Raw genomic sequence first — 26,367 nt, forward strand, 5'->3', positions numbered from 1 at the left:
GTGGGCTTACAAGAAACAAAAATAGGACAGTGTGCAGAGTCATAGCCCAAGAAATCTTGAAACGTTATAAAAATTACATAAGTGTAGCTTCACTTGCTCGCTCTTTCGAGCCAGCCTGAGGTGCAACTCACTCGGCAAGACCTGGGAAGCCAGCGGGCAACCTTCGACAAGGTTAAGCAAGCCGCTAGGGCCAGTGGGGCCCTGGAATAAGGGCTCCACCCACAGAAATCTCAGTTGGCCGCTGAAATAAAATGTTTATTCCTCCTCCTTCGATAAACGCTCTGCTTTTCGCAACTTTTGCCAGAAATTGTTACGGTAGACTCTATCGGCTATAATTTGAAGTTTAACTTTATTCACGTCTTGAAGATTAACCCTTGGGATGAAGCAGGCGGCTTCCACGTTGGAACAGCAAGGTTCAACGTGGGAGCCGCATCGTAGGTCTTCTGGACAGCAGGCGCTTGATGTGAAAGCGCTCCGCTGTGAAGAACTCCTTGCCACCGGTATCTTTCATTGTCACGGTTCATGAAATCCACAAATCCCTGCCAAAGCATATGGTCGACAGTCTTAATGCAAACTCTGTCAACTATGCCAGGGCTTGTTACCCATCAGAATTATTGTCCTCGATGATCATAGCTGCCGCCTTGCTTCCGATCATCATAGCTGCTGCTTGAGTCGTGCCGCTGACAATGTCCGGCATCACGGAGGCATCTGCCACCCGAAGACCAGCGATGCCTTTGACCCTGAAAGGACGGGTGGTTATATGGAGGATACATTGCACACTACAAAACTTCTAGAAGTTTCATGGACTGTGTGTACGTCGTTTTGTATATTAGTGGCCAAACGATAACGCTGCCCACGTAATTTGAAGAAGGTAAGTACAAAAACACAAGAAATAGTTGACATAATATAGAATAGCATGTACTTTTCTGTTGTCTACAGTCTTTATTATGTATGCATCCAACTTTTTCTGCAATGTTCACGGGACCTTCATTGTCACAGGTTTTTTCGTTCGGCTGCTGCATATTATTTCGAGCAATTTTTACGCTGCTATAAATGCCCAATTTTACAGACACAATGCAGCATGAATTTTCCTTCTCTCTTGACACGGTCACCTAATTGTGAGTCGTGCGTATTTCGGCAACGAAATGTACCCATTAAATCTATTTTCAACACTAGCTCCTTTTTTTACTCATTTCCTGTCAACCCGAATGGTGAAACTTTCAGGCCATAGAACTGTGCAACTTTCGTGTAAAATGACGTTGATGACATTTTACTTGATTGCTTGGGCTGTTTTTTATGCTCACCATATCGAATGTAAGAGCTATGCGCAGTTATTTAAGCTAAACGAGCTTGCTTTTTCGGGCTTTCTTTTGCAAGTTCTCGTGTGCTTTTTTCAACACCAGAAGAAGTAATAATGTCAAATCTCAAGCACCGTGAATTACTTGAGACAGCAGTTCTTTTCCGCCAACAGGTCCAGTTTTTTTTGCTATATGAACACTTTTAGCTGACTTTGGCTGTCACCATCATATCCTGCATAAAGTTCAAATCAATAACCTCGCCAAGTCTATTGTATGTTCTACGTGGAAGTAAAAACAGGACCGTACTGGGGATGAACACAGCCAAAGCAGATATGAAAAAAATCTCCGCTGCTCTGCAAAACATCGCCCCCCCGTGCGAGGCCTTCCGTCTACAGATCCTCAAGCAGAAGCTAACTTTGATCATAAGTTTAATCATGCGAACTTTGATAATAAGGGTGTGGAAGTGAAAGCTGACGCGCGTGCGCTATTTTGACAGACATCAGGGTTCTCTTCGAGACGACAGCCGCGAGGAATTGAGCTGCACTCCCTGGAGTGGCCATAATTGTTTAATCTGCGGCGTCATGTAAAGTTATGCGCCCTCAGATCCAAAATAGTGGCCGGCCTTACCTCGTGTAACATTCACATTTGTCGCTACCGTGCTGAATGTGTTGACCTTGTGGCGAAACTTTTTCTGAGTTATGCTGTAACTATACTCATCATGGCTGAAAGAGTGAACACTTGGTAGCAGCTAATGTTGAGTGGTCTGGGCGCCCGGCTGCTCGAGGAGCCTGATGTCGTAAGCTGGCAACGCAGAACACAACTCAGTGTGCTTGAGTAAGCGCCAATATGCTGCAGCATGGTGCAACACTACGAGAATCTTCAAGGTCATGAGGTACAGACACAGGCGCTTCGAAAACAATACTGATACTGTCAATGCAAAGGTTGCCGCTTGAAATTCTTATATGCGTGTGAGGCTACAGCTTGTAGCTTTTCGGGCATGGTCTGGAGATTCGGGACCTACACTTGACGCGCAATGTGAACATCTGAAAAAAAAAAAGATGATGCTCCTTTAAGACTGTTTGTCTCAGGATAATGTTTACTACACCACTTTTTTTATTGAGCGAGTAACCGTTATATTTCATTTTGTCGATCCTATCAATGCCTTGAACAAGACATCTCAGACGCGGGCTCTTAAAGTACTGGTACTCCGATGACGGCTATGATGACGTCACGCCGGCCCGACGTGGGGGGCTAAGCTGTTTCAATGACATAGCGATGTCCAAGCAAAGGCTTTGTCCCACCCGCCACGGTGGTCTATTGGCTGAGGCGCTCGGCTGCTGACCCGGAAGTCGTGGATTCGAATCCCGGTCATGGCGGCCGCATCTTCGATGTAGGCGAAAATGCTTGAGGCCCGTGTGTTCAGATTTGGGTGCAGGTTAAAGGACCCCAGGTGGTCCAAATTACCGGAGCCCTCCGCTACAGCGTCTCTCATAATCAAATGCTGGTTTCGGGATGTTAAACTTCACCAATTATTATTATTACTAAAGTAGTAGGCCCCTGTGCATGCGTAACAAAATATCCGGCAGACGATGTACCGAAAACATTATTGAGCACGAGATCACAAAAACTGGGTCGCGGCGTGTTTGTGCTGTGACATAGCTGTAAGACACCTATAGATTACTGCTTCTCGACAAGATAAGCAAAAGCTGCTGAGATCCGCATGACTTCTTCCGAGCTTAATGCTGGCGTATTTCACGCGTTGTCTTCAGTCGGTCACTGCGCTTAAATGAAATCGAATGCCCTTCTCTACTTGCGTATTTATCTGATATTCATACTTAAGGCGTTTGTCCACGACTGCGTTCGAGTGCGAGCCCATGGGTGCAGAACAGCAAACGTGCCACCCAGGATTCGCCATGTGTCGGAAGAGGCACTCGATGTATTCCAAGCTCCACCGCGGTCCCGCATCGGCGCAAGGAGGGAAGGTAACCTCCCATGGCTTCGCGCCAATTTCCCTCATGGCATGTGTGCTTAGTATCTTGTCTATGAAGATCCTTGTGCCTGCGATGAAGAGCAGGTAAGTTTCTTTTAGCTATACGTGAGCCACGTTCTCTAGGAAGACTTTTCGATTGAACTGTCTTGTCTACTCAACACCCATGTGCCACGTAGCCAATAGTATGAGCCACTTCATATTCGCAGTGTGTGGCAGTCTGACCAAGTAAGTCGTCGTTAGAATCTCCTTCCGCTGGACTTCAAATAAAGTGAATGTTATTGAAACCACACGTGATGCCAGGATATATGTAACAATGCTTATAAGCCTTTTTTTTTGTAACTTTCACTACGATGCCAGCGATTCAACTGGATATTATTGCAGTTCTGACTCGTGACAACCATTTGTGAGATTATATCAGTTGTTTTTATTTCTTCATTCTTTAGCCATCCTTCCCCCTTCACAGCTACATCACAGCTAGGGTAGCAAATCACATTCAACCTGGCTAACCACGCTGCCTTTCACCTGTCATGCTGTTTCTCTCTCCTTCAAAAAGCGTATGTATAGTTGACCAACTAGAGTGACGTTTTTCTGCTGGTCTTTCACACCTCGTAAAAAGGACGACAAATTTATCGCGAGACTCAGCTAAGTACAACAGGTCATTTTAAGCGACAGAATAATTGCTCTTTCGAGATCTTTTTAATCTATTAATTTATGAATGTTCCTAATTGATTTACCTATTTCTCTTCACCACTTGAAGCTATGATTGAGATTCTGCAGCTATAGTACGGAATATGCTGTCCGTGAGATACTTTTTGACATGGAGTGCAGTTATGAGATTTCATTGGCTCATTAGAACACATTTCTTACGATACGATGTTACTGCTTCCGACAAAGACAGAAACACTTCATTTACCCTTCAACAGGCAAGTCACACAAAAAGTTTGTTACTGGCGTCCTGCATGTGTAATGAGAATCTACGCATAGATTGGAACTAGAGCAATACAGTTTCTTCGCATGAAATTTTGAAGCAAATCAAGTAGTTTTCATTTAAGGCAGCTTCGAAATGAGTTCAGATACGCTATATCACAGACAGCTCGGACCAACTTGCCTTGAGCGGCCACTCTGACGTCTTGAGGATGCTCCATCAAGCGCAAGTCGATGTCTGGGTACTCGTTTGGATCCGATAAACGTAACGTGATGCGACCCCTTGATTCGGGCCGGACATTGATTACCGCCAACCTGAAGCCGGGAACATTATCTCGGGGAGCCAAATAGCTGTCGTAAGCCTGCGCATGAGCCATGCGAAGATCTAGCTCTTGCGTAAGCGAAGCACGTGGGCTCTTGCAACATAGAAACAGGGTTCACTGTAAGATGTGTTAATTCATGGTAATCTATGACTGCTCGTTTCCAACTCGAAAAAAAGATAGCTCACCGGACTAATACCAATATCCTGCACACATTCATTCTTCACGGAATAACGCATTTAACAAAAAAAAGTATTCATATCCTATATTTGGGAACGTAGTCTACAAGGGAAAGACGTCAAGAGCCCCCCCCCCCTCCTTCCCCACACACAAAGTGTGTGTTATGTCTCCTAATAACAGATTCGTATAGAATAGGATATCGCCCATTAACAAAGCAGTGGAGCATGTAATTGCAACTTCCTTTTTTTATCAAATGATCGAACGTATTTTTCTTTGTTAGCACAATTGAAGTACTGATTATATGTTCACCACTTCCTGGTATTCCGGGTAACTTCTTGTGCCTTAACATTGTCCAACTAACATAGGTACCGTTGTTTAAAAAAGTACCGCAGTTAATCAACAGATGGGCGCAGCTGCATGTTCTTGCAATAGAACTGGAAGACGCGTCTAATATCTGTCCTAATGACGTTGGAATCAGGTTCCCATTCTTCTGGTGTCCGCTCAGCCCTGGAGGCACTAATAGTAAATAACAGATCTAGTTCTGCTTTACGGGCTGACAGAAAACCGCTACTCACCTCTGGTAGCATGCCTATGTTGAGCAGCTCAGCTCTCGCTAGTTGGCTGGCAGGTTGACTCGAAAGTAGGCAGAGTATGATGTTGGGAGGCTCAGGGGTCGTGGTATTTTGAGTGTTGAGGAAGTGCAGTACCTCCACAGCCGCCGGTATCGATATCGTTCCTGTCATCCACGAAATATTATAAGTATGCGTTTCCTCGACTCTCTCTCTCCTTTCACTCCTCCGGGGTCACCACTGTTTCTTTCAATGTCCGGAGAGGCGAGAACTGTGCTAACACCAGAACAATGCTCTGTAGCCGACAAATGTGTTCCACAGACAGGTTTATGCCACCGAGGTTGGGAACTCGGAAAAGAGGGTGCGTGAGTGGGCTCCCCTTTGGGCCGTTAACAGGATCGCGAGAAACAACCTGACGTGAGTTGCAATCAGAGGACCAAAACGAAAGACTGGGTTTTGTTTTGTTACGCTTTCTAGCCTCTTTGTGCCACTTAACGAAGCAGTTTTGGAGCGTCTTGCGTTTTATAACGTAGCTGTTTAACTTTATTGAATGGTAAGACTATCTAAGGCGTCAAACGACCAAACCAAGATTATTGTGACCAAATAAAATAAACATGATTGATAAACAATATCCCCGCACCGCATTAGGTGGTCCATTCCCGATTGACAAACAGAAGTTGCCATGTGTATTCCTGGTTGCTCAATGCGGTACACACTTAAAAATACACTGAAGAAAGAAGAAAGTTTTTCCCAGATCAGCAAATTATTCTTCCGAAAGTCTAAAAGTCCCACTACTGCTGCGATTAAACACTTCGTAAGCAAAAAAAAGCACAACAAAGAAAATGCTATGGGCGACGCCATCTTAAAATATCCTCAGCAATCGCTGTGATTTCGTACACTTTGATGGTGTCTAATAGGTCTTACGTATACGTCATAGTTCGTAATCAGTAAAAATTAGATGTATTGTCCAATGTCGGCCAGATACGAAAGATACGCTTCGCTCGAATATGGGATCACGGTAAAGAACTCGAGGTGATAAAATTTCCAGAGCTCTCTATTACGGTGTCTCTCATAATCATACGGTAGTTTTGGGATGTTAAACCCTACATAGCAACGAAAGATACACGTCGACATCCGCAATGTCAGAAGTGACGCTTTCGGCGAGAAATATAAAAAGAAACCTTGACCATAATTTTCTTCTATTATTTAAGTGGTAATGGTGGCAAATTTGACAATATACGGGAACAAACAGTGCTGGAGACGGGATGGTGATAGAATGAGAGACAAGGGCTCTCAATTCACAACCTCTGGTTTGTTGCTGAGATATATGCAATATATGCAAAAGCCTGGCACATAAACACAAAAAACACTGTATATGTGCAGAGAGACAGGAATTCATCATGTCAGATGATTGATTGATATGTGGGGTTGAACGTCCCAAAACAACCCCATGATTATGTAAAACGCTGTAGTGGAAGACTACGGAAATTTCGACCACCTGTTGTTCTTTACGTGCACCCAAATATGAGCACACGGACCTATAGCATTTTAGCCTCCATCTAAAATGCAGCCGCCCCATCCGGGAATCGATCCCGCAACCTGCGGGTCAGCAACTGAGTACCTTAGCCACTAGACCACGCATCATGTCAGATGCGTCAACAAAAAAGCTGTCATTTTTTTACAAGTTTTTACTTCATAGTTATGAAAATAAGTCGACGGTGCACTAACGCAAGCGTTTCCACGTGAACTGATATGGCAAGCTCCACTAATATCACGTGTTCTGCGCTCTCTATACGTTTCCAAAAGCGGTGCGCCGCTCAAGAAAAGGGTGATAGTCACATTCTTCGCAGTGTTCAGCTAAGTCTCTAGATGTCGGGCATGATGAGTTGTATTTCTCTACGCACACACCGAGTATTTGTTGTTCTCCTGCGCCAAGCTTTTGCATATGTTGCAGATCCTAGTAATAAACCAGTAGTTGTTATTTCAGCGCCCTTATCTGTCTTCCTTTCACATTCCCGTATCCAGCGCTGTTTCTTGTCGTTTCAATTCTGTACAGACTTAGCCCAGTTAGGCGCACTACTGCAATGACGTTAGAGTTCCCAGTGTAAACTTTGTCAATCTTAATCAATCTATTGTTTCACTTAGCGTCACTCCAACTTTAGTTGATACCTGTATTAATGTGGACTCACCTGTTCTGTTACGCTCGTACTGTGCAATATCACCTAGGCTAAATAACGGTATGCCGACTGGCTTATTCGTGATTACGGGCACTGCCGTAAAAAGGAGAACGTGGTCTTGTATGCTTCGTCCCACTGGAAGATCAGAGACCACTGCTATCTGCACGGCATTCAATAAATATGAGAGTCAATGTGCAAATACTTCAATCTAGAATAATTTTACTGCTCCTGCGTGATAGCTTCTATTCAAAAAAGCTTCTTTGGCTTCTGCATTTACTTTTCATTTGTATGTGTTCTCAGGACAGTTTTAAAAACAGCCTTATTGCAGAAAGATGGCTAATAGACATCTTTCTGCATTATACTGAGAAGGTCAGTATAAATATTTGCAAGTGCAATTGTTGCAGTAGTTATACCTACATGCATCAGGCCTCAGTAGTTCGAGGTTTATTTTCGTCAGTGAGAAAAGGCCTGCAAAAATGTAACCTTTTCCTGTGCCACACTTCATTTGCTCCGTTCAAGTTATTGTCTTGAAAAGCAGCTAACAACAGCAGCAGCAAAAGATTCAATCCGGGGTGGTAGACATACAACAAAAACAGGCGAAATGACCATGAAATTATCATATTTAGCCGTTGCTCACACGTGACACGCATGCGTCAGCTTTATGCTCCAACCAAACTTCGATGAAATGGAATGAAAAAATTGGCCCCGTATCTACACGTTTCTGCAAATTTCATCGAAAGACGATAGTCTTGCGTGTGGAGAGAGTGAAGAAGACATTTATTTGATGCTCTGCGCAAGAAAATTGGTGCGTGGTATCCTGGAGGCGCTGCGTTAGAGTGCTTCGAGCGTGCAGTGGAGGCGAACGAGCGCATCAAGTAACGTCCCACGGGTGACATGAGCGCCATCTGGCAGCTTTTTTTTAGAAAACAAAACGCGTGGCTTTGAGTGTGTGCGCGCCCGTCTCAGAGGTGATAAGGTGTACAACGCTAGGAGATGGCTAGGTGCCACCACTGTCTCATCTTAGCAAAGCGTTCGAAACACTCCCAGTTCCGTGCAAGTGTTGCATGGTCATCGAACCGTGATAAGCGCTGCGGTCCTTAAAATTACTTATGTATGCCTTTTCTAGTAAACGACGCACATGTAGAATATATACGTGTTGCTATGTTGCCCCAGACATGCGCAATAATTGTTTTTTTTTGACAATCGCACAAGTATGAACGCTCAACCTTGAGCAGCCTTGGTGGGCGCTGCGGATGGGGTGTACCGTTTCAAGTACCCGATGCTGTTAAGCGTGGACAAACAGACAAATGTATATACAGACAGACAGACCAAAAATTTAGCGTGGAAGGTCCCCAAGAAAGACTGTCGTCTTAAAAAACTCTATTTCAGTCCTGCAGGAGGCGCTTAGCTTGTAGGGGGCGTCTCCCACTTGGGGACCAACAGGGAGTACCTGGCGGCCGCTTCCTTGGCCTGCTGGACGGCCCATAGCTGGTCGACGACTTTCACCCTTTTGACGAAGAGAAGGAATCGACACAAGCCATGTGCCCTCCCTCTCCCCTCACTACCATCTCTACGTTCGCCTTCTCTTACTACTGTGTTTCCGCTGAACTCCCTCAATAAGGCTCGTCAGCTTATGTCAGTATAGGCCACTCTTTGTTTCTGCCACCCCATTAGCGCACTTGCCCTGTCTTGCGGCACAATTTTGAATGAGAGAGAGTATACAAAGTATGCACACAAGCGCAATTACATACCCAGTAGCTTTGTTGAAGAAGAAAATACCACATACAGACACTTCAAGTTCCTGAAAAATAACTAAAGTAGCAAAGTGAGGTATTGAGCTAGTTGGTTTTTAATCACTGAAAAAATTGCGCTACAGTTGCTGCTGTAACCATTTGCGCTTGTACTATGTACTTCATTTCTTGTCTTCTCCCTAACTTCCTTGTCCGCAGCAAATGTATCGCAATTTTTTCAGTCAACTAAAGTAGTGCCATTTGTGTCAATGTTCAGGCACCTCCTGCGCTTTGTGAATTACAGTTAATTCCTCATTCTATATAAATAGTTATCAGTTAAATTCCAGTTGGTTAGCTAGTTATTCCCGAAAGTTACTTAAGCTGCTTGTGCAAATCTTCCGGTAGAGCGCATGATGGTGCTGCGGTCGTAAGTGTCGCATACATGGAGGGCGGGGTGTGTGAGCTTTTGAAATAAAAAGGTATATAAGGTATCAACAAATAAGACATTGTATTGGATAAAGAAAGCAATTGCAACATTTTCATGCATGGTGTCTCACAGTACTTTACTATATGGTACATAATTTTATGGAGAGGAACTCCTCACTCCAGATGTCAGCGCCAACGCAAACTTGCCGGCGCTAACAAATCGCTAATCCTTAATAAGAGTGCCGCACTACCTTTTCAGAAGATCGTGTGCGAGCACCATTTTATTCGTGTGTGCCTGAGTTCTTCACTTGATCAGTGCACGGTACGAGGCTCAAAGCGCTTGAGGCTGTTAGAATGGTGGGTCGGGATGCTTTGGTTCGCCGACCTGCTGTGTCAGTGGCAGCATACACAGCTACAATATTCTCCTGACAGAAGTTATTTTCACTACAATGGGGGAAAATTCGTAGTTTCCTTCAGGGCATGCCAAGGGCGCTGCTGGAGCTGCTGGGTGAGGAGGCAGAAGTGAAGGGATGCAGTTGGCGCTACGTTATATTTTTCAAGGATTACTACAAGCGTTCCACACCGCCGCGGATCTAACTTACTCGGCGACTGGGGATCGAATCCCGGCTGCGGTGGCAGCGTTTTCGATAGAGGCAAAAATGCTGTAGGCCCATGTGTTCAGATTTGGGTGCACTTCAAAGAACCCCAGGGGGATGAAATTTGCGGAGTCCTCCACTACGGCGTCTCTTATAATCATGTGGTGGTTTTGGGACGTTCAACCCCACACATATATATATATTACTTAGTGGAAACGTTGCCTCCAGTGACAGCACTTGCTCAAGAAGGGCCGGGTTGAAACAGCATTCAAAGTTTAAAGCAAACTCGGAGCACAGTGAGCGTCTGTGCAAGCGTCTGCACTGCCTCCTGCCTCCTCGCGCTGCGTATGACAGCGCAACACAAGCATCTCGTGCGTGCTTGCGAGGATTTGGAGAATTAAATGGCGTGCATTCGTTGAAGGAGCACTTCGTGTGCGAAACACTTCTGCGGTATCTTGGATTTTACGACTAGTTTTCCGGAAACAAGTTTGAGATGCAACTTCCAGGCGCCCGTTCCAGCGGTAAGTGGCATCGGTGTCGTCATAACAAGCAAACCAAACGAGGGCGAAAGAGAGCTGAATCCGGTGATGGTGCGAACGAAAGACGGTGACAGCGAGGAGAGAGTAAGGAGGGGATGACAATGGTGAGACGACAGGTTCCGCCCCGGCCACGCGCTGCGCCAAAGTAGTAGCCACCATAACAGTATTGTGCGCCTTCGTGCGGTCGCCGATCACGTCCTTATATTGCGGTATGTGGCGAGGGAGTCCCCTGATATCATACATAAAAATGAAGCGCTGTATGAACGAAGGCCAGCCTGTGGCGGCTGTTGTGTGACGTGTTCATGCGCTGCCTAACTGGACAGTTGATTGACTGGCTAGCTAGACGTTTGCACCTCAGCTTATCTCAGAATCAAATACCTAAGCACATACGCTCAGACCTCGCGTTAAACCGTATGAAAATCGTCAGTGAACCTTTTTTTTTCTTCATTTTCGATTTAAGGTTTCTTTTACAGCCATTGACGAAAATTACCACCTGTGCTGAGGGTTTGCCTTCGTGGCTCTCGAAGACTCGTGGTGAGACTACCTTTTATTGAGTGCAGGTGCGCGTGTGCTAGCGTATAGCTTGTTATCCCACTTTTCTCTAAGTTACCTATACTCCCCTTTGCACACCCCTCGCCTCCCCTCGGTCTAGGCTAGCTATCAAACCAGCCACAGCATTGTGTATTGTTCCCTACTGTTTTTCATGTATTTTTCTCCGCGAGAGAGTTCGTGTCCTTCGCCGCCGACAACCAACTTTTCTTGCTAAATGACGGCAGTCCAACGTTCCTGCGTGGTTCAAGGTATAGCAGCTGCCTTGACCTGGCCTTTGTCTCGCGAGGTCTCGTCAGGCATGCTGAGTGGTTTCCAGACATAGAAACGCATGGAAGTGACCACATTCCCACTTACGTCAAAATCTAAGGATTGGCCCATGCTAAGATACGCGGTAGTGTTCAGAGAGTGGACTGGTTGAAATTTCAGTCTCGCATGGAAGAGCAGTGTGAAGCAAACAGATGTCTCAACATAAAGGAGATAATTAAAAGCACAAGAGTTGACACTACGTGTACCCTCACCTGCTCTCCCAAAGTAATGGAATTTGACATCGAGCTAAAACGACTTCGAGCAAATCGACGACGTGCTGAACGAAGTTACCGACGCACGGAGGCAATAGAAGACTTACGAATTGCTCGACGTATACAAATGAAGATTCAGCGCCGGATAAATAAACTCGAGTCACAAAGTTGGGCTGCTTTTTGTGAGTCGCTTGACCCACGAAAAAATCATCCCTATTGAGGAAGACGGTACGAAGTCTCCGCACAAAACCCACTCAGTGGTCACCATTCAGGGCTCTCACACTTTCTGAACAGAAACGCGGCATTGACGTAGCAGAAGACTTCTGTGCCAGAGTATCTGGGCCACTCTCAGTGCCCAATAGCCTATTGCCCTTGACCAACTGTCCACAAACACTGGATTCCCGCAAGGATAAGCCTTTTTCCTTCGTTGAGCTCAGAGCAGCACTAGCTTTGTGTGGACGCACGTCGGCACCAGGGCCCGATAGAATTTCTTATAGGGCCCTGTGTCATCTGGGTGAACGCGCGATATTCCTCCTTCTGGAGTTGTACAGCAAATCCTTGCATGATGGAACGGTCCCGACAAGCTGGAAGACAAGTCGCTAGTTCCACTTCTGGAGCCAGGCAAGTCACCGTTGGAGCTCTCATCTTATCGCCCGATAACATTGGCCAGTTGCGTAGGCAAAGTTATCGAGAGGATGATCTTGCGACGCCTGGAGTGGTGCTTGGAGTGTAACAACGTCTACCCAGATGCCATGGCAGGATTTCAGCGTGGTCGATCATCGATTGACAACGTAGTCGACCTGGTCACTTACGTCCAACACGAGAAAGGCCGTAAGCGTCTCTGCGCAACTTTGTTCCTAGACGTCAAAGGGGCGTATGACAACGTTACGCATGAATTTGTTCTCACCGCTTTCGAAGATGTAGGAGCAGGTGGTCGTATGTACCGCTGGATACGTAGTTATTTATCAATGCGATACTTCTTCGTGAGCACTGAAGATGACCAAACCTCTCCACAATACAGCCACCATGGCGTCCCTCAGGGTGGCGTTTTCAGCCCTGTGCTGTTCAATCTTACGTTATTTGCTCTCACTGAGCATCCGCTCTCACTGAGGGAAAATTCAAAAAGCTGCCACTGAAACATTACGTCACCTCCGCAATCGAGGCTTGGAAATTTTTTCCGAGAAATATGCCCTCGTAGCTTTCACACGAAAGCCTATGCATCAGTACACTATAAGCATCAATGGTCTAACTGTACCATACGTTCGATCACACAAGTTTTTGGGCGTCATAATTACCAGGAATCTATCATGGAGCGATCATGTTCGTTACACGAAGAAAGGGTTAATTGACATCTGTAATACATTGAAGTTCTTTGCAGGGACGACTTGGGGAATGTCTCCCAGTGCAATGCTACAGCTGTACAGGGTATTTTCTCTCGGTTTCCTGTGGTACAGCTTACCGGCATTGACCATTGCAAGCAAAACAAGCCTTCGAACGCTACAGAGTGTTCAGTCTCAGGCACTGCGGATTTGCCTTGGCTTGCCTCGTAGTGCGTCGACAATGGCTACTATAGCAATCGCCAGTGACCACATCATCACGACAGATATCGACGTTGAGGCACTTAGGACACATATAAGGCATATTGCTCGGACACTCTGCTACCACCTAGCCTTTTTACCAACAGACAGACAACGTTCGTCATTTTACCAAACGGTAACCACATATCGCGATTCTTTGCCAACATGCTTCACACCCGCCGCCAGGCTTTCGACTCCTCCTTGGTGCCTGACTGAGGCTAACATCAGGCTAACTATACCTGGCATCCAGAAAAAAGCAGATATGTCATCGCCTGCTCTTAGGCAGCTTGCTTTTGGTATACGAGACGTATGAAGGCTGTATACACGTATACACCGACGGCTCTGTTTTACAGAAGAGTTCAACGGCTTCATTTGTTATACCGATAAAAGACACGACAAGAAAATTCAAAACATCCCACCTTACTACATCAACGAGAGCAGAGCTCACAGCTCTTTGTGCCGCATTGCAATTCATCAGCGATCAACAGCCACAAAAATGGACAATTTTAAGTGACTCAATGGTGGCACTGCAATTCCTTCTATCACCTTTACGCCACGGCCCGTACGAACAGCTGGTATTCGAGATTGCAGAAAAGACTCACGTCATTGAGAAAGGACATGAAATAGCCTTGAAATGGTTTCCAGGTCATTGTGGAATGATTGGCAATGAACGGGCCGATCGAGCTGCCCGTTCTGCCCATACTGAAAGCGATCAAATATCAATTCCGCTTTCCAGAACTGACGCAGCGCGGAAACTCCACATGCTTGCTCGCAAGCGCACCACGCCACAATAGAACGAGCCACATTTCATACATGCACAGTTAGGTACCTTAGACCCAACTCTGTCTTCGAATTCCTCCGGAATTACGCCGACGAGACGCTACTATGCTGTGCAGATTATGGTTGGTGGTCGCATTTACCAACGCATACACGTTCCGCATAGGAATGGCTGACACTGCTGCATGCGACCATTGTGGCAGTGACGAAATATCCTGGCACATTCTGTGTGAATGCTCACAATACTGCTCGCAGAGACGGTCACTCTGCAATGCACTAGATGAACTGAACAACCAGCCTCTTTCGGAAGAACAAATGCTGCACTACCGACAGGACTTTATGTCGCAGAAGAAGGCTGTGAAGGCGCTCCTGCACTTCTTGCGTTCAACCGGCTTGTCCAAATGACTGTGATCGGAACTCCCTGAATGTGTGCGCATGGGATTTTTTCTTTTATAATTTTATAACTCTCTATCTCTATCCTCTTTCCGTCCCTTTTCCCCACCCCCATACAGGGTAGCAAACCAGTTCTTCTAGGTTAACCTCCCTGTCTCTTCCTTTAATTTCTTTCTCTCTCTCTCTTTCTCCGTAAAGGAGGGTCTAATACACCGCACGAACCAAAGAGTACTTAGGTGCTGGAGGTGATTGGTTTACATAATATTTTTTGGACTACACAATGAATGATTATGGCATAGCGAGTACCACAATATATCACACACTCTTTATATAAAATAAATTTATCCTTCACAGTTACTTAGAAAATCAAGCTAGATAAGCGTCGAAAATACGCAATCTCAATGGTAGCAAATATGTCAGCAGTCTAATATAAGTGGCTACCAGTTATTCCTCCATCAATTCGTCCTGGTACCTCTGCGACTGTTTAAAATGCACAGGCGAAGATAAAATTTCAGACTTTACAAATTCTTTCTCTTACAAAAGTTCGCATAGCACCAGTTCTCGAAGTGGGGCAGCATTTACGTCATCATCAGCGTTCGCCTGCGTTGACCGGTGTGGGAAGGATCGAGTCGTCTAAAAAGATTGCTTATTCAAAAAGTTTTGGTGCAGCTCTGCATTACCTTACCTTGAGCTTTTCGAGATCCTCCTTTGGACCCACTCCGGACAAAAGCAGGATCTGGGCACTTCCAATCGTTCCCGCCGAAAGGATCACCTCTCGTCCAGCAGACACGTTCTGCGACTGTCCGAATCTTGTGACCGTCACTCCAAGAGCGCGACTTCTCTGGAAGTTCACCTTTGGCAAAAGAGACGAGGCGTCAGCAGCTTGTTGCTTCGATGTTGCACATCGTGATCCAGTTAAAATATTCTCCGTTGATACGAAATAGTAAGCTTTTTCTTTTTTTTCTTTTTTCACGGTATATGTTTGGGCTGGTTGACTTGGACGTTCGAGAATAAGAACAGTGGGAAAAAGAGAGGACGAAGAAAGGACGCAGGCCGCAATGCCTTGGTCTGTGTCCTTTCATCGAACTGTCGTTTTACAGCTGTGTCTCTACTCGCAAGATTTCTCTTTAACGGGAGGACTGCTACACCCAGCGTCTGTCTGGCTTGCGACGTAAACAAGAAAGAATTATCGGCATGCTGGTGCGGCCACGTGCAGCCAAGCTTATACGAGCCAGCTTCAACCCTATCGGTGCCAAGCCTGAACGAAGTGCGGAACTCGGCAGCCTTCTTTGTTTATGTCTTAAACTTTCTCTTGTTTTCCTCATCTCTTTCTTCTTGCCTCTTCGATTTTTTTTGTTCCTTTTCTCTCTATTTCTCTTTTTTTCTTTCTTCAAATTTGTTTCTTTACTTCTTTCTCCCCCTTCCTATTTCTTGCTTACTTTCTCTTTAAATTTTTATGTGTCGTTCGCGTTGTATTTTTGTCCACGTTGCAGTAATGTCGTCAAGCCCGTAAAGTGGGTAATTCATATTATTTAAAATTTTCTTGTGGTAAGGCGTACGTCATTCAGTTAACAAAAGGCGTGAATGATCAGCTTAAGAAACACCACGCATCTTGAAAGGTGTCAAGCAGCCCTCATTTTAATTGTTGCTTACTGTAAAATATGCGGATCATCTGTTAAAAAAACAAAATAGTTTTTTTTGTGACATCAGCATCAGGTAGTATGGTGCGAAATAGTAGAATCGTACCACAACCCGAAGGCGGAACGTGGCTGTGCTTATCAAGCCGCAGTAGTGCTGCGCGATAAGGAGCACGTGTATACAGGTGCGTGGTCCCTGTAATATTTATTAAAAGGCATGTAACGTGGCAAATTATTGGAGTAATCCCGATATGATTGCTTTTATTTTGTGCTCTGCTCTGTAACACATGCACGAGGAATCATTCGCCCGCTCATTACACTTCTGTTTAGTAATCAACCAAGCTTCACTTTTCAATGTAAGCGCTGTCCTCATAATATTATCTGGTATTTTACGCCCCAAAACCATGATTTAATTATGACAGATGCCGTAGTTGAAGACTGGAAATTTCGACCACCTGGTGTTCCTTAATGTGCACTTACATCACACAGCACATGGTCCTCTACAATTTCGCCTTTATTGAAATGTGACTACCGCGGAAAGGATCAAACCCGCGACCTTCGAGTCAGCAGCCCAGCACCGTATCTACTGCTCCACCACGGCTTACGTAAGCGTTGTCCTGTATACTTCTTTTTGTCGCTCTGCTGCGGTGCGCTTCAATTAAATTTTCAAAGATGAACGTCAACCAACTGGCCCCACTAGTGAGTCTTGTTACTTCTCAGTGGTGGCCAAATCGTTATATGTGACGCTTCATTGAATCAAGTACGGAAGTGTAACCCCCAAATGAGTATTCCAAACTAAAAAGGGAAAGCGCTAAAGCTTTCCCTTCTCTTCCTGCCACGCTGTGTTGCATTCCTGCACAACCTCGCTTGAATTATGCAGAACTTCAGGGGAAGGTTGAAAGTTGAAAAATGAAAAATCCTTGAACACGGAATTTCACACGAGTCGACGCTCGAGAAGTGGCCTTATCTCCTCCACGCACAGAAGTTCAATACGTCTCCTTAGGGCATTGCTTCCTTAAAGTATTGTCTCTCTCAAGCAATATGACTCCGTCAGGCTTTGCGGAAAGGGGGTGCTATACTATGCGCGTAGATAATTTCGGCTCCCTCTTGCATGTGAGACGTACTTTTGTTACCTGGCTGATGAGAGCCACGTCAAGGTTTTTTCTTGCCCTAATTACGGAATGTAGGAACGCCTTGCTTGAGCTGAATCGTTCGCCATTCTTTGTGTTTGTCTGCACGCGTGAGCAGCCTGCATGAAGAAGCGTTTGTGTAAGTCAAAAACAGGTGAACAAAAGCCGTCGAACCGTCGTGTCGGCCTTCGATGTGAAATGAAGCAGGCTGTAATACCAATGCTTGCAGCGTACATCTTTTGTCACTTTACATCAAAGCTGTGCATTTTGGCTCTGCAGTGGTTTCACATCAAAGGGCATAGCGAAAGATTGCAAAGGCCCTATGAGCTACTGCATCAGCCGTTCACAATTAGTTAAAAAATATTGCGTAGGAATGCCTCTCCCAAAATATTTAAAAAAAATCAAGCGGCAATATGACTTCAAAGAATTCAAATGTACCGCCAGCTCGGCTTAGCGTTAGTGGCTTTCCTGTTTCCATAACTGTGGCTATCACTGAAAACAAAATGCTCCATAACATGTGTTCGTGAAGCGAAAAAGGGAGAACCTGAAAAACAGCTGTAACAACCCGGGTTTATCCCCTACATCAGCAAAATATGGCATAGATCGAAGGAGATCGCCAACAAGCGCGACGGCCCAGCTTTTCATTTTCGGAACCAAAAAATTTGCAGCGGTTGTGTAAAAGTAGGTAGTACCACACAAGAAACGCAAGAAAAAAATACATGTAAATTAGGCCAGACACCAAGCTTCGTTCTGTGTGATGTAGCAGTTGTGTACAGTTTGTCATGAACGTGAGGAAGGAAACATATCGGGAAGACCTCAAGATGTGGTAACATTACGTTTAAGGAACACAGGTGTAATTGTCAACAGATTACCGTCCACGGGATCCCAGCTACCCACTGTAATCAATGCTTATACGTACCCCAGTTCAGAAAAGCAACAATTATGAAGCTTATAAAAGACAACAGAGAGAGAATGGTTTACGATGTGGCGTTCTTTGCATCTCTGGGTGCCGAAACATGCGTCAGTGGGCCATCAATAGATCTATATCCTGCTTAAATCGATTTGTTATTGACGTCACATAGGCAGGGTCAAGTGCACTATCTCTTTCACGTGCTTTTTCAACTCTTATATATATATATTGGCTTATATTGACTACGCATAAATGACAAAAGCAAACGGCATTGTCGCTCCTTTTGTTACAACTGTGTCCCATGTTCTTTTTTGTCTGTCCTTCGTTGCGTCTGCCTACCGTGATCACATTGCCAAGCCTACTGAACTTGCCGATTACGAGCTGTTAGCTATGGAACATTCGGCATGTATATTTTGCACTTGTATTTAATTCCACTGAAACTAATGTGCAGGGTATCCTTGTCCTTACAGCATGCTGCCCGAGAACCCACCGAACTGTGAAGGTCCGTTGTAATCGACGTAGCCGTAACCAGACTGGTTGCATGCTTCCAGATAAACGTTGCTCAGTGGTGTGCTTGTGTTGGCGTAGTCGACGGGGACCTCCCCGCCAATTCCGTGGTAATCTGCACCAATCGCAAAACGTAAGCACGTTTGTTTCTGTACAGTCATGCATAGTTATCGTTGTTTTCACGTAGACAATCTGCTCTTTATTCTTTATTGAGCTAACGTGTGAGGCATTTTCATACTGTTTTGTCTTCACAAAAACCTGCAGGATCTGCTCGGAAAGCGTCCTAGCTGAGAATAATATCTACGGGCACTCGATCTTTCGTAGCTTTTCTATGAAAGAACACCTTAGAACACTGTGCTCACCATACTAAATAAGAAACTGCATCAACCAAACTCTGGCTCCCAACCTTACGAGCTGCACCTTTAGATCAAGTGTGTAACAATTTTCAGTACTTGGTACTTGGCCATAGGAGAGCAGTGAGCTCTCCCTGTGTGTTTAGAAAAATTTATTGTCAGAAACGTCGATAATATTCATCAGAACATTTTCTTCTTAGACATACAATAACATTGACGACAAAACAGACATCATTTACATGAACATGGATATGAGATGACGTTGAAAGAACATGTACATTCAGTGGTTTACACAAATATAGCCTCATAAAATAAAAAAGTCCGTCTTTAGAAAAAAATTATTGTCACAAACGTCAATAACACTCAAAAGAACATTTCCTTCTCGGACATACTCCAACAATGATGACAAAACAGACGTTATTTACATGAACAAGGATATGAGATGACATTGAAAGAATATGTACAGTCGATGGTTCACACAAACACAAACACAAAAAATATTTCAAGGTAAACAAGAGACGCAAATAAAACAAGAATATGTACATTTTGCATATTTACATGTTGGCATGCCATTTATGCTGGCGCATCGACACATCATCCTACCAATACCAGGCCGGGCGAAAGACAAGTTTAACTCGTCCGTCACAGACCAAAACAAGAGGGCAAGACCAGTGCCGAAGAAATTCTTTTTCACCGAGGAAGAAGAGCTCCTCCGACAAAACGGACAGCTGCTCCGAGTACAATCGTTCTAGGATCGGGTAGAGCGTGCGGCGGCGGCGGCCCGCCGCAACCACCTTGCTGCGGTTGCGCCAGAGGCAGAAAGAGCCGGCAACAATGAGAAGACAAGCGAAGCGGCCTCGCGAATAACGCCCAGAAGAAACGAAGCGATTTACTTTGAGGCAGCGAAATCCGGCATGTACGGCTCTCCAAAAAACGCGAGCAATGACACAATGCTTCAGAAAATGCTGATTTGTTTCCTCAAGGGAGTAGTTCGAACTTGTTGCTGACTGGGCGATTCTCCACCTTTCGAGGTGGTCGAGAGTGGGAAGCACACCCCGTTCCAGGCGCCACACGAAGTCCCAGAGGTGTTCAGGCAGAAAAGAAGCTGTTAACGTGCTCCAAGACACCCGTCTAGAGCGAGCATGGCGGACTGGGGGGACCAACGGAAGCAACAAAGCAGCAGTTGTATCGACTATTTGGTTGTTCAAAGCACCTATGCCAGGTCAGCTCGACTTGACATGGCGCAAAAATGCAACAGTTGTTGCATAAAACGCGGGAAGTGTTATTGACTGCGGCCTCTGTTAAGTTGCACATTAGGCATCAAATGCCGAAAGTAAGTACCCAGGAAGTAATATGCAAGCGTTCGGGCTGGAGATTCCTCCCCTTGCCCTATAGGCGCAAAAGGAAGCGCAGTGCCAGCAGTCGACAGCGTATGGACACTGAAGGGAAAGCAAAGCCTCCCTGAGAACGCTGATGTCCCAGTGCTACACGAGAGAACAACTCAGTGCCGCCTGACCGAAAAAAAAAAACGCAAAGCAGACTGTAGTGATCGCACGATACGTAAAGATTGTTGCACGACGTGAGAAAAGTGCCAAATGCGACCGCAAAATACAGTCTGCGCAAAGTACCTCCACTGAAGAAGCAGAAAGTCAAAATCCCGTGAATCCTGACTTTTCAGTCTTACTTCTTCGAAAGCTTTTAGCCAAACGCATTTGCAAATGCCGTTGTGGTTGTATGAAATACCTTAAATACGAAGGGACGCTGCCGGCTGAATAGGAAATCCGGCTCTAAGCCTGGAGTTTGGAGAGCGAATGAAGAAATACCAGGATTTGGAGATGTTCAACGCTGCACCTGAAATGTCGCCATACTGGGAAAGTACACGCAGGCTGCGTGAAAGGCCGAACGCCACGCTTTGGGTATAAACGGCGAGCATTTAACACATACTATGCATAGTGTTTACATTCTCCCATAAAAAGTACTTACGTCAACCAGCTAGCTTACTGTCTTTCGAAAGAATGCTGTTCGAAAGGCAATCCCGCCGCGGTTTTCTGGAAGTGATTCTTAGAAGAGTGAAAAGAAGAAAAAGTGAGCCTCGTAACTGTCTGCATCACAGTGTGACATCTCAACAGTAGCTCACGAAAGATGGGGGTAAGGTGAGAATAAAGGGATAGGGAAAAAAGGTATAGGGATAGAGAGAGGTTCAGGAGCAGAGAGACCACATATGGAAGTAAAGAGTAGATAGGAAAGAAGAACACGGTCGCAGGCGTCCGACGATGGGGCACCACTCGGCGAGAGCTCTTGTTGGCGTCAGGAGGTGGCGTAGGGTGAGCCAGTCAGCCAGAGCTGCGCTGTCGTCGGAGATCGCGGGGCACCACCAGTCGGCACGAAATCCAGTGATCGAGTCTCGGTTTTCTGAGAAAAGCATGCATGTTAAGTGTCAGCAGTTGATTGGCCCGGGCTGTCGCATGCCGTAGTCACCTGCGTTCATCGTCTCATGTCGTTGCTTGTGACGCTTGAAAAACCATGTATAGCAAGAAATCTATACTAAGGTATCGAAAAGGGAGAGGGGGATGAAAGGGAACTGAATAATAGTATATGAAGTTTTACGTTCCAAATCTACGACATGATTATGATAGATGCCACATAGAAAGGCTCGGAAAATCCTGACCATCTGGTGTTCTCTGACATGCACTGGAAAGGGAAGTGAAACTAATGAAGATTGAAAGGAGGAAGGGAAGAAAAAAATCATCGCATGAATCCAAGTATAACTTGATGCGGGCAAAAACCAAGTATACACTTATATGTATAGCACACCGAAGCGAGGTGGTTGGACAAGAAAATGAGGGTGAAGATTGATTGAGGGTGAGGAGAAAAAAAGGAGAGAGAGTGTATTGTATAAGCATTTGTAGTGTATCATAGCCATGTGAAGTGCAGTACTTCAACAAGTTGAAGAGAAGTGTGAGGGGTATGGATTGTGATAGTTACAGTGAGGAATACATATAGTATAGCATAACCATGCACAGTGCAGCACAACAAAGGGCTGGTAAAGAAGTCAAGGTGAGGAGGATAAAAATGAGAGTGAAAAGAGGGTGGGCAGCACATGAAAATGTCGCGTATCGCATATATGTAGCAAGATATGAAAAAAAATCACAGTCTATCCACGGAGTGAATGATGATGAGTGGGGCGAAGCGTCCGTCAGTCTGATCGTGCTTCCGTCCGTCCTTTCGTTCTTGCTTCCATCCGTCCGTGCGCTCGTCCGTCCATCCGTGCTTTCCTCCATGCTTTCGTCCGTGCGTCCATACATCCATCCATCCGTCCTTCTATCCGAGCATTCGTGTATGCGTGCGTCTATACATCCGTCCATCCGTCATTCTCATCGTCCGTGCGTCCGTATACCTGTCTGTTCATCCTTCCGCCTGCCCATTCATCTGTCTGTCCGTCTGTCTGTATGTCTGTACATTCGTCCGTTCATCTAGCAAGCACTCCAAGTTCCGCCATCTCGCATCTTGTCATCATATATTTATCATATACAAGTACCGCCATCCAGCGGACATTCCAAGAACTAAAGAGGTGGCTACCTACTACTACTGCCACCACCACCACCACTACTACTACATAGATCGACGTCGCACCACTCACGGCTCAAGGAACTTTGCCCCTAATGTGAGTCTAAGGAGGTGAGTAATGGGGAGTGGAAAAGTAAAGCATGGCATAGAAGAGAAGTAGGAAGAAGTTGGATAGTGTTGTTATGGAAGTAAGAAAAGAGAATACGCAGGAATGGAGGACAGGAGAGGGTGCCCCAGCATCTCAAATGACGGTTGAACGTTTTGGGACGCTAAAGTGTGCCACTCTGGAACGCTAGCGTCGCCGAAGAACAAGCGGCTGGCTGCTTTGCAGTTCTACAGCTTTTACGATGAGTGCCACTCCATATTTTTTTTTCTTCTGACAATAGCCTATTGCAGAAATTGAAGTAAGAAAGCTTGAATTTGGTACATCTCCAAAAACATTATGGGGACCAGTAGGGTGACCTGTTATGATTATTAACTTCTTAGCGCGTGCGAATGAAAGAAACGTATTTTGAACTGCATGCTTTTGCGCACTTGATCAAGGACATTTTATTCAAACTTTCATGCCCACCACCTTTGATGTGTAAGGCTTACGCAGGGCGGAAAACGGTCTACACCATACCCACGACGGTGAACGCTACTACACCACAGAGGTGCTTAGAGTTCATATATTTCCTTATACTTTTTTGCTAAAATTACTAGGTTAATTACCTCCGAGTGGTCCCACGCGATAGTCCTCAATATCTTTGAAGTGTGGCAGCACGTCCTCGTATGCCCAGCCCTTGGCTCCGTATTTCCGAGCCCAGCGGCTGTAGTCGAGCCTGTTGCCTCGCACGTACAACATGTAGTTCAGCACGCCGGAGCCGCCCAGCACTTTGCCTCTTGGTAAGGGGCATCGCTGTGCGTGTATGGGGTGAACAAAGTTCATTGTAAATCCAGATTATATTGCAAAGAATATTCTATTCCAAGCAGAATCGGGAAATAGGACGAAACCAACGAACATATTATGATAATTAAATAGGCAAGTCATTTTCAAAAAACTTGATATAATCAATACAATCATCTCGCGACATAGTGGCATATTACCTCACGACGAACAAGAAATGAAATGTAGTATTATTAAACGCGTAGATCAAACAGAGTTCTGACACCTAAATTAGTCGAGTCTTGTTCCAATTAAATGATATAGCAGCGATAGGAATAGTTTTTACATGGAACGAGGGCAGCCTTACCGTCCTATATGGACAGGTTACGAAGACGGGTGACAAGCGCATTATGATTGTTTGAAATAAAAGCTTCGTGTGAAGGACATACACTCGCAATTATGTCATATACTGAAATTAATCTTAGCTTTCTTTTCGCCTTGTAACAAACTGACGAACACTAGTTCTGGGGAATTGGCCAATGGGAAAGAACACCCAGTTGCTGAAACGCAGTTCCCAGACAGGCAAAAAAATTAACCATAAGATTGCACAGCTCTTGGGCTCTTGAGAAGGTGGTCTCAACAGAACAAGAAAGCAGTGGCCTAGCAGGCCCTCAGGTTAAGGTGTTATGTGGTACCAGAGCTAAACAGCACAGTTTTTTCATCCGAGTTGAGCTTTTATGAGGTTGCGTAAGCCTTACTATACGAAGGAGAGCTTTTCACATTCGTTAGATAGTGCATGTTTGTAAAGTGCACTGCATTGTGTATAGTGTTGCACATGCTCAAACATAGATACTGCGCAACTACCTCTGACATAGCAGCGTTGCGTAATGGTTGTATTGTATATTTCGTGCAGTATGAATTTCGTAGAATAATTATGTATATGTCAATGTAGTACGATCTAAACGAAATCATTGCGGTGAATAAATCCACTGAGCTTTCCTAACATGTTCATGGAAGGAGAGACACGCGTTTTTCTGCGGCACAGTCGAGTACGCCCAATCGTCGTGGCCTCCCACGTTGTATGCAGCGATGACTGGTATCTGCCTAGAAGCCGTCTCTAGTCCGCCCGCTTCCAGGAGAAGCACAGTGACGTCAGGGTTTGCAGACAGCCGGTTGGCGATCACGAAGCCCGCAAACCCACCACCCACTGCATGGAAGAAAACACTTTGATTGCCCCAGTGAGGTCCTTACATTAAGACATTACGATTTTAAGCGAATTCAGAGTGAATACATGAGTATGAGGACAAAAAAAAGCGTGAGGAGGCATAAAAATTTCAGTTCGCACTTTACCCAGGCCTTCCCCATGGTTAACAAACAGAACGTCTCATTTCACAGAAATGCAAGGCCTTCAGTAAATGAGTCTCATTTCACAGAAATGCAAGGCCTTCAGTAAATGAAAAAGTGAGAAGGTGATCTTGATTGACACATGCCTTTAGAGCAATAACTCACCTCTTCCAACTACAAGCCTAGAAAATGCCTCATTGCATGATTGTGACTTTCAAGGCCACGCAAGGTCAATGCTAGCAACGATACCTTCAGCGAGACGCATGTACGACGTCATAACATGGGATTGATTGATTGATAGATATGTGGAGTTTAACGCAGCAAGACCACCAAATTATTGTCTGAGGACACGGGCCTACAGCAATTTCGCCACCATCGAAAATGCAGCCGTCGCAGCCGGGATTCAGTGCCGTAACCTGCGGGTGAGCAGCTGAGCACCTTAGCAACTAGACCACCACGACGGCGCGACACCACAAAGTTCCATATTACAGTATGGAGCTCCTTAAGACGCACCTCGAGCACAGTGCGCGGATGCTTTTCAATTTCACTCTAAACGTAAAGCTTCCGTGAAGTTGAAAGACGCATGATTTAGCTAGATTAGCATTGTAGCGCCCTAGCCAGTATACGCGGTATCACGAAGGGTGACTGTTATACTTCACCAATTATGTAGTCATATTGCTCCTTTAATGTGCCCAGCTCGTAGTCCTGGAGCAACGGAAGGTCCGAGAAAGGTACGTGGATAATCAGGTTCATCATTGCCAGAAGTAGGCCCACGAAGTTCTGGGGCGCAGCTCCGCGGCCCCACAGGGCAAACGTCATTGCGTCCAGAGCACCGCTCATGTTTAACAGCTTGGAATCTGCCGCGATACTGTCTGGATTCCACTGTGCTATGGGTCCTTAAACCAGTCCGGTGGCCTTATCTGATTAAAAGGATGAAATAGTTTAGTCTGCAACAAAAAAATAGGTACCGAGGTCAGAGTAGCAGGCATAACTCCACAGATGTCGCACTGTCAGCCTCCCAAGTGGCAGGTTACCTGACCTGCCACTTATCCCAGCTGGCTAGCTTAGCTAACGTTGTGCGCGCAAATATATATATATATATATATATATATATATATATATATATATATATATATATATATATATATATATATATATATATATATATATATATATATATATTATATATATTGCAGAAGTTTTTCTATTGGGCGAAATGTACTTGGGAAGAGAAGAGACAGAATTTAGCAGTTGTCTTAATTTTATTTTATTTTTAACGGTTTCGACCAGTGGAATGGCCTTCGTAGAATGTATATATATATATATATATATATACATTCCACGAATACCATTCCACCGGTCAAAACCGTTGGAAATAAAATAAAATTAAGACAACTGCTAAATTTTGTCTCTTCTCTTCCCAAGTACATTAGGCCCAATCGAAAAACTTCTTCAGTATATATAAATAAATATATATATATATATATA

General features: G+C 45.1%; 1 protein-coding gene across 1 annotated transcript; it reads right to left on the reverse strand.

Moving 5' to 3' along the window:
- Nucleotides 1–330: 330 nt before the first annotated feature.
- LOC142766420 (glucose dehydrogenase [FAD, quinone]-like) lies at nt 331–25,856 on the reverse strand. The gene is made up of 11 exons (XM_075867994.1): nt 25,539–25,856; nt 24,540–24,742; nt 23,382–23,568; nt 18,734–18,865; nt 17,337–17,452; nt 15,252–15,419; nt 7,471–7,618; nt 5,288–5,448; nt 4,397–4,574; nt 3,134–3,356; nt 331–740 (listed from the first exon to the last, which is right to left on the reverse strand). Exons 1-11 carry the CDS (start codon nt 25,717–25,719, stop codon nt 599–601), a joined length of 1,839 nt encoding a protein of 612 aa, XP_075724109.1. The 5' UTR covers nt 25,720–25,856; the 3' UTR covers nt 331–598.
- Between the last annotated feature and the right edge of the window lie 511 nt (nt 25,857–26,367).

Source organism: Rhipicephalus microplus, chromosome 1, assembly GCF_043290135.1.
Source record: "Rhipicephalus microplus isolate Deutch F79 chromosome 1, USDA_Rmic, whole genome shotgun sequence".
NCBI classification, from domain to species: Eukaryota; Metazoa; Arthropoda; class Arachnida; order Ixodida; family Ixodidae; genus Rhipicephalus; species Rhipicephalus microplus.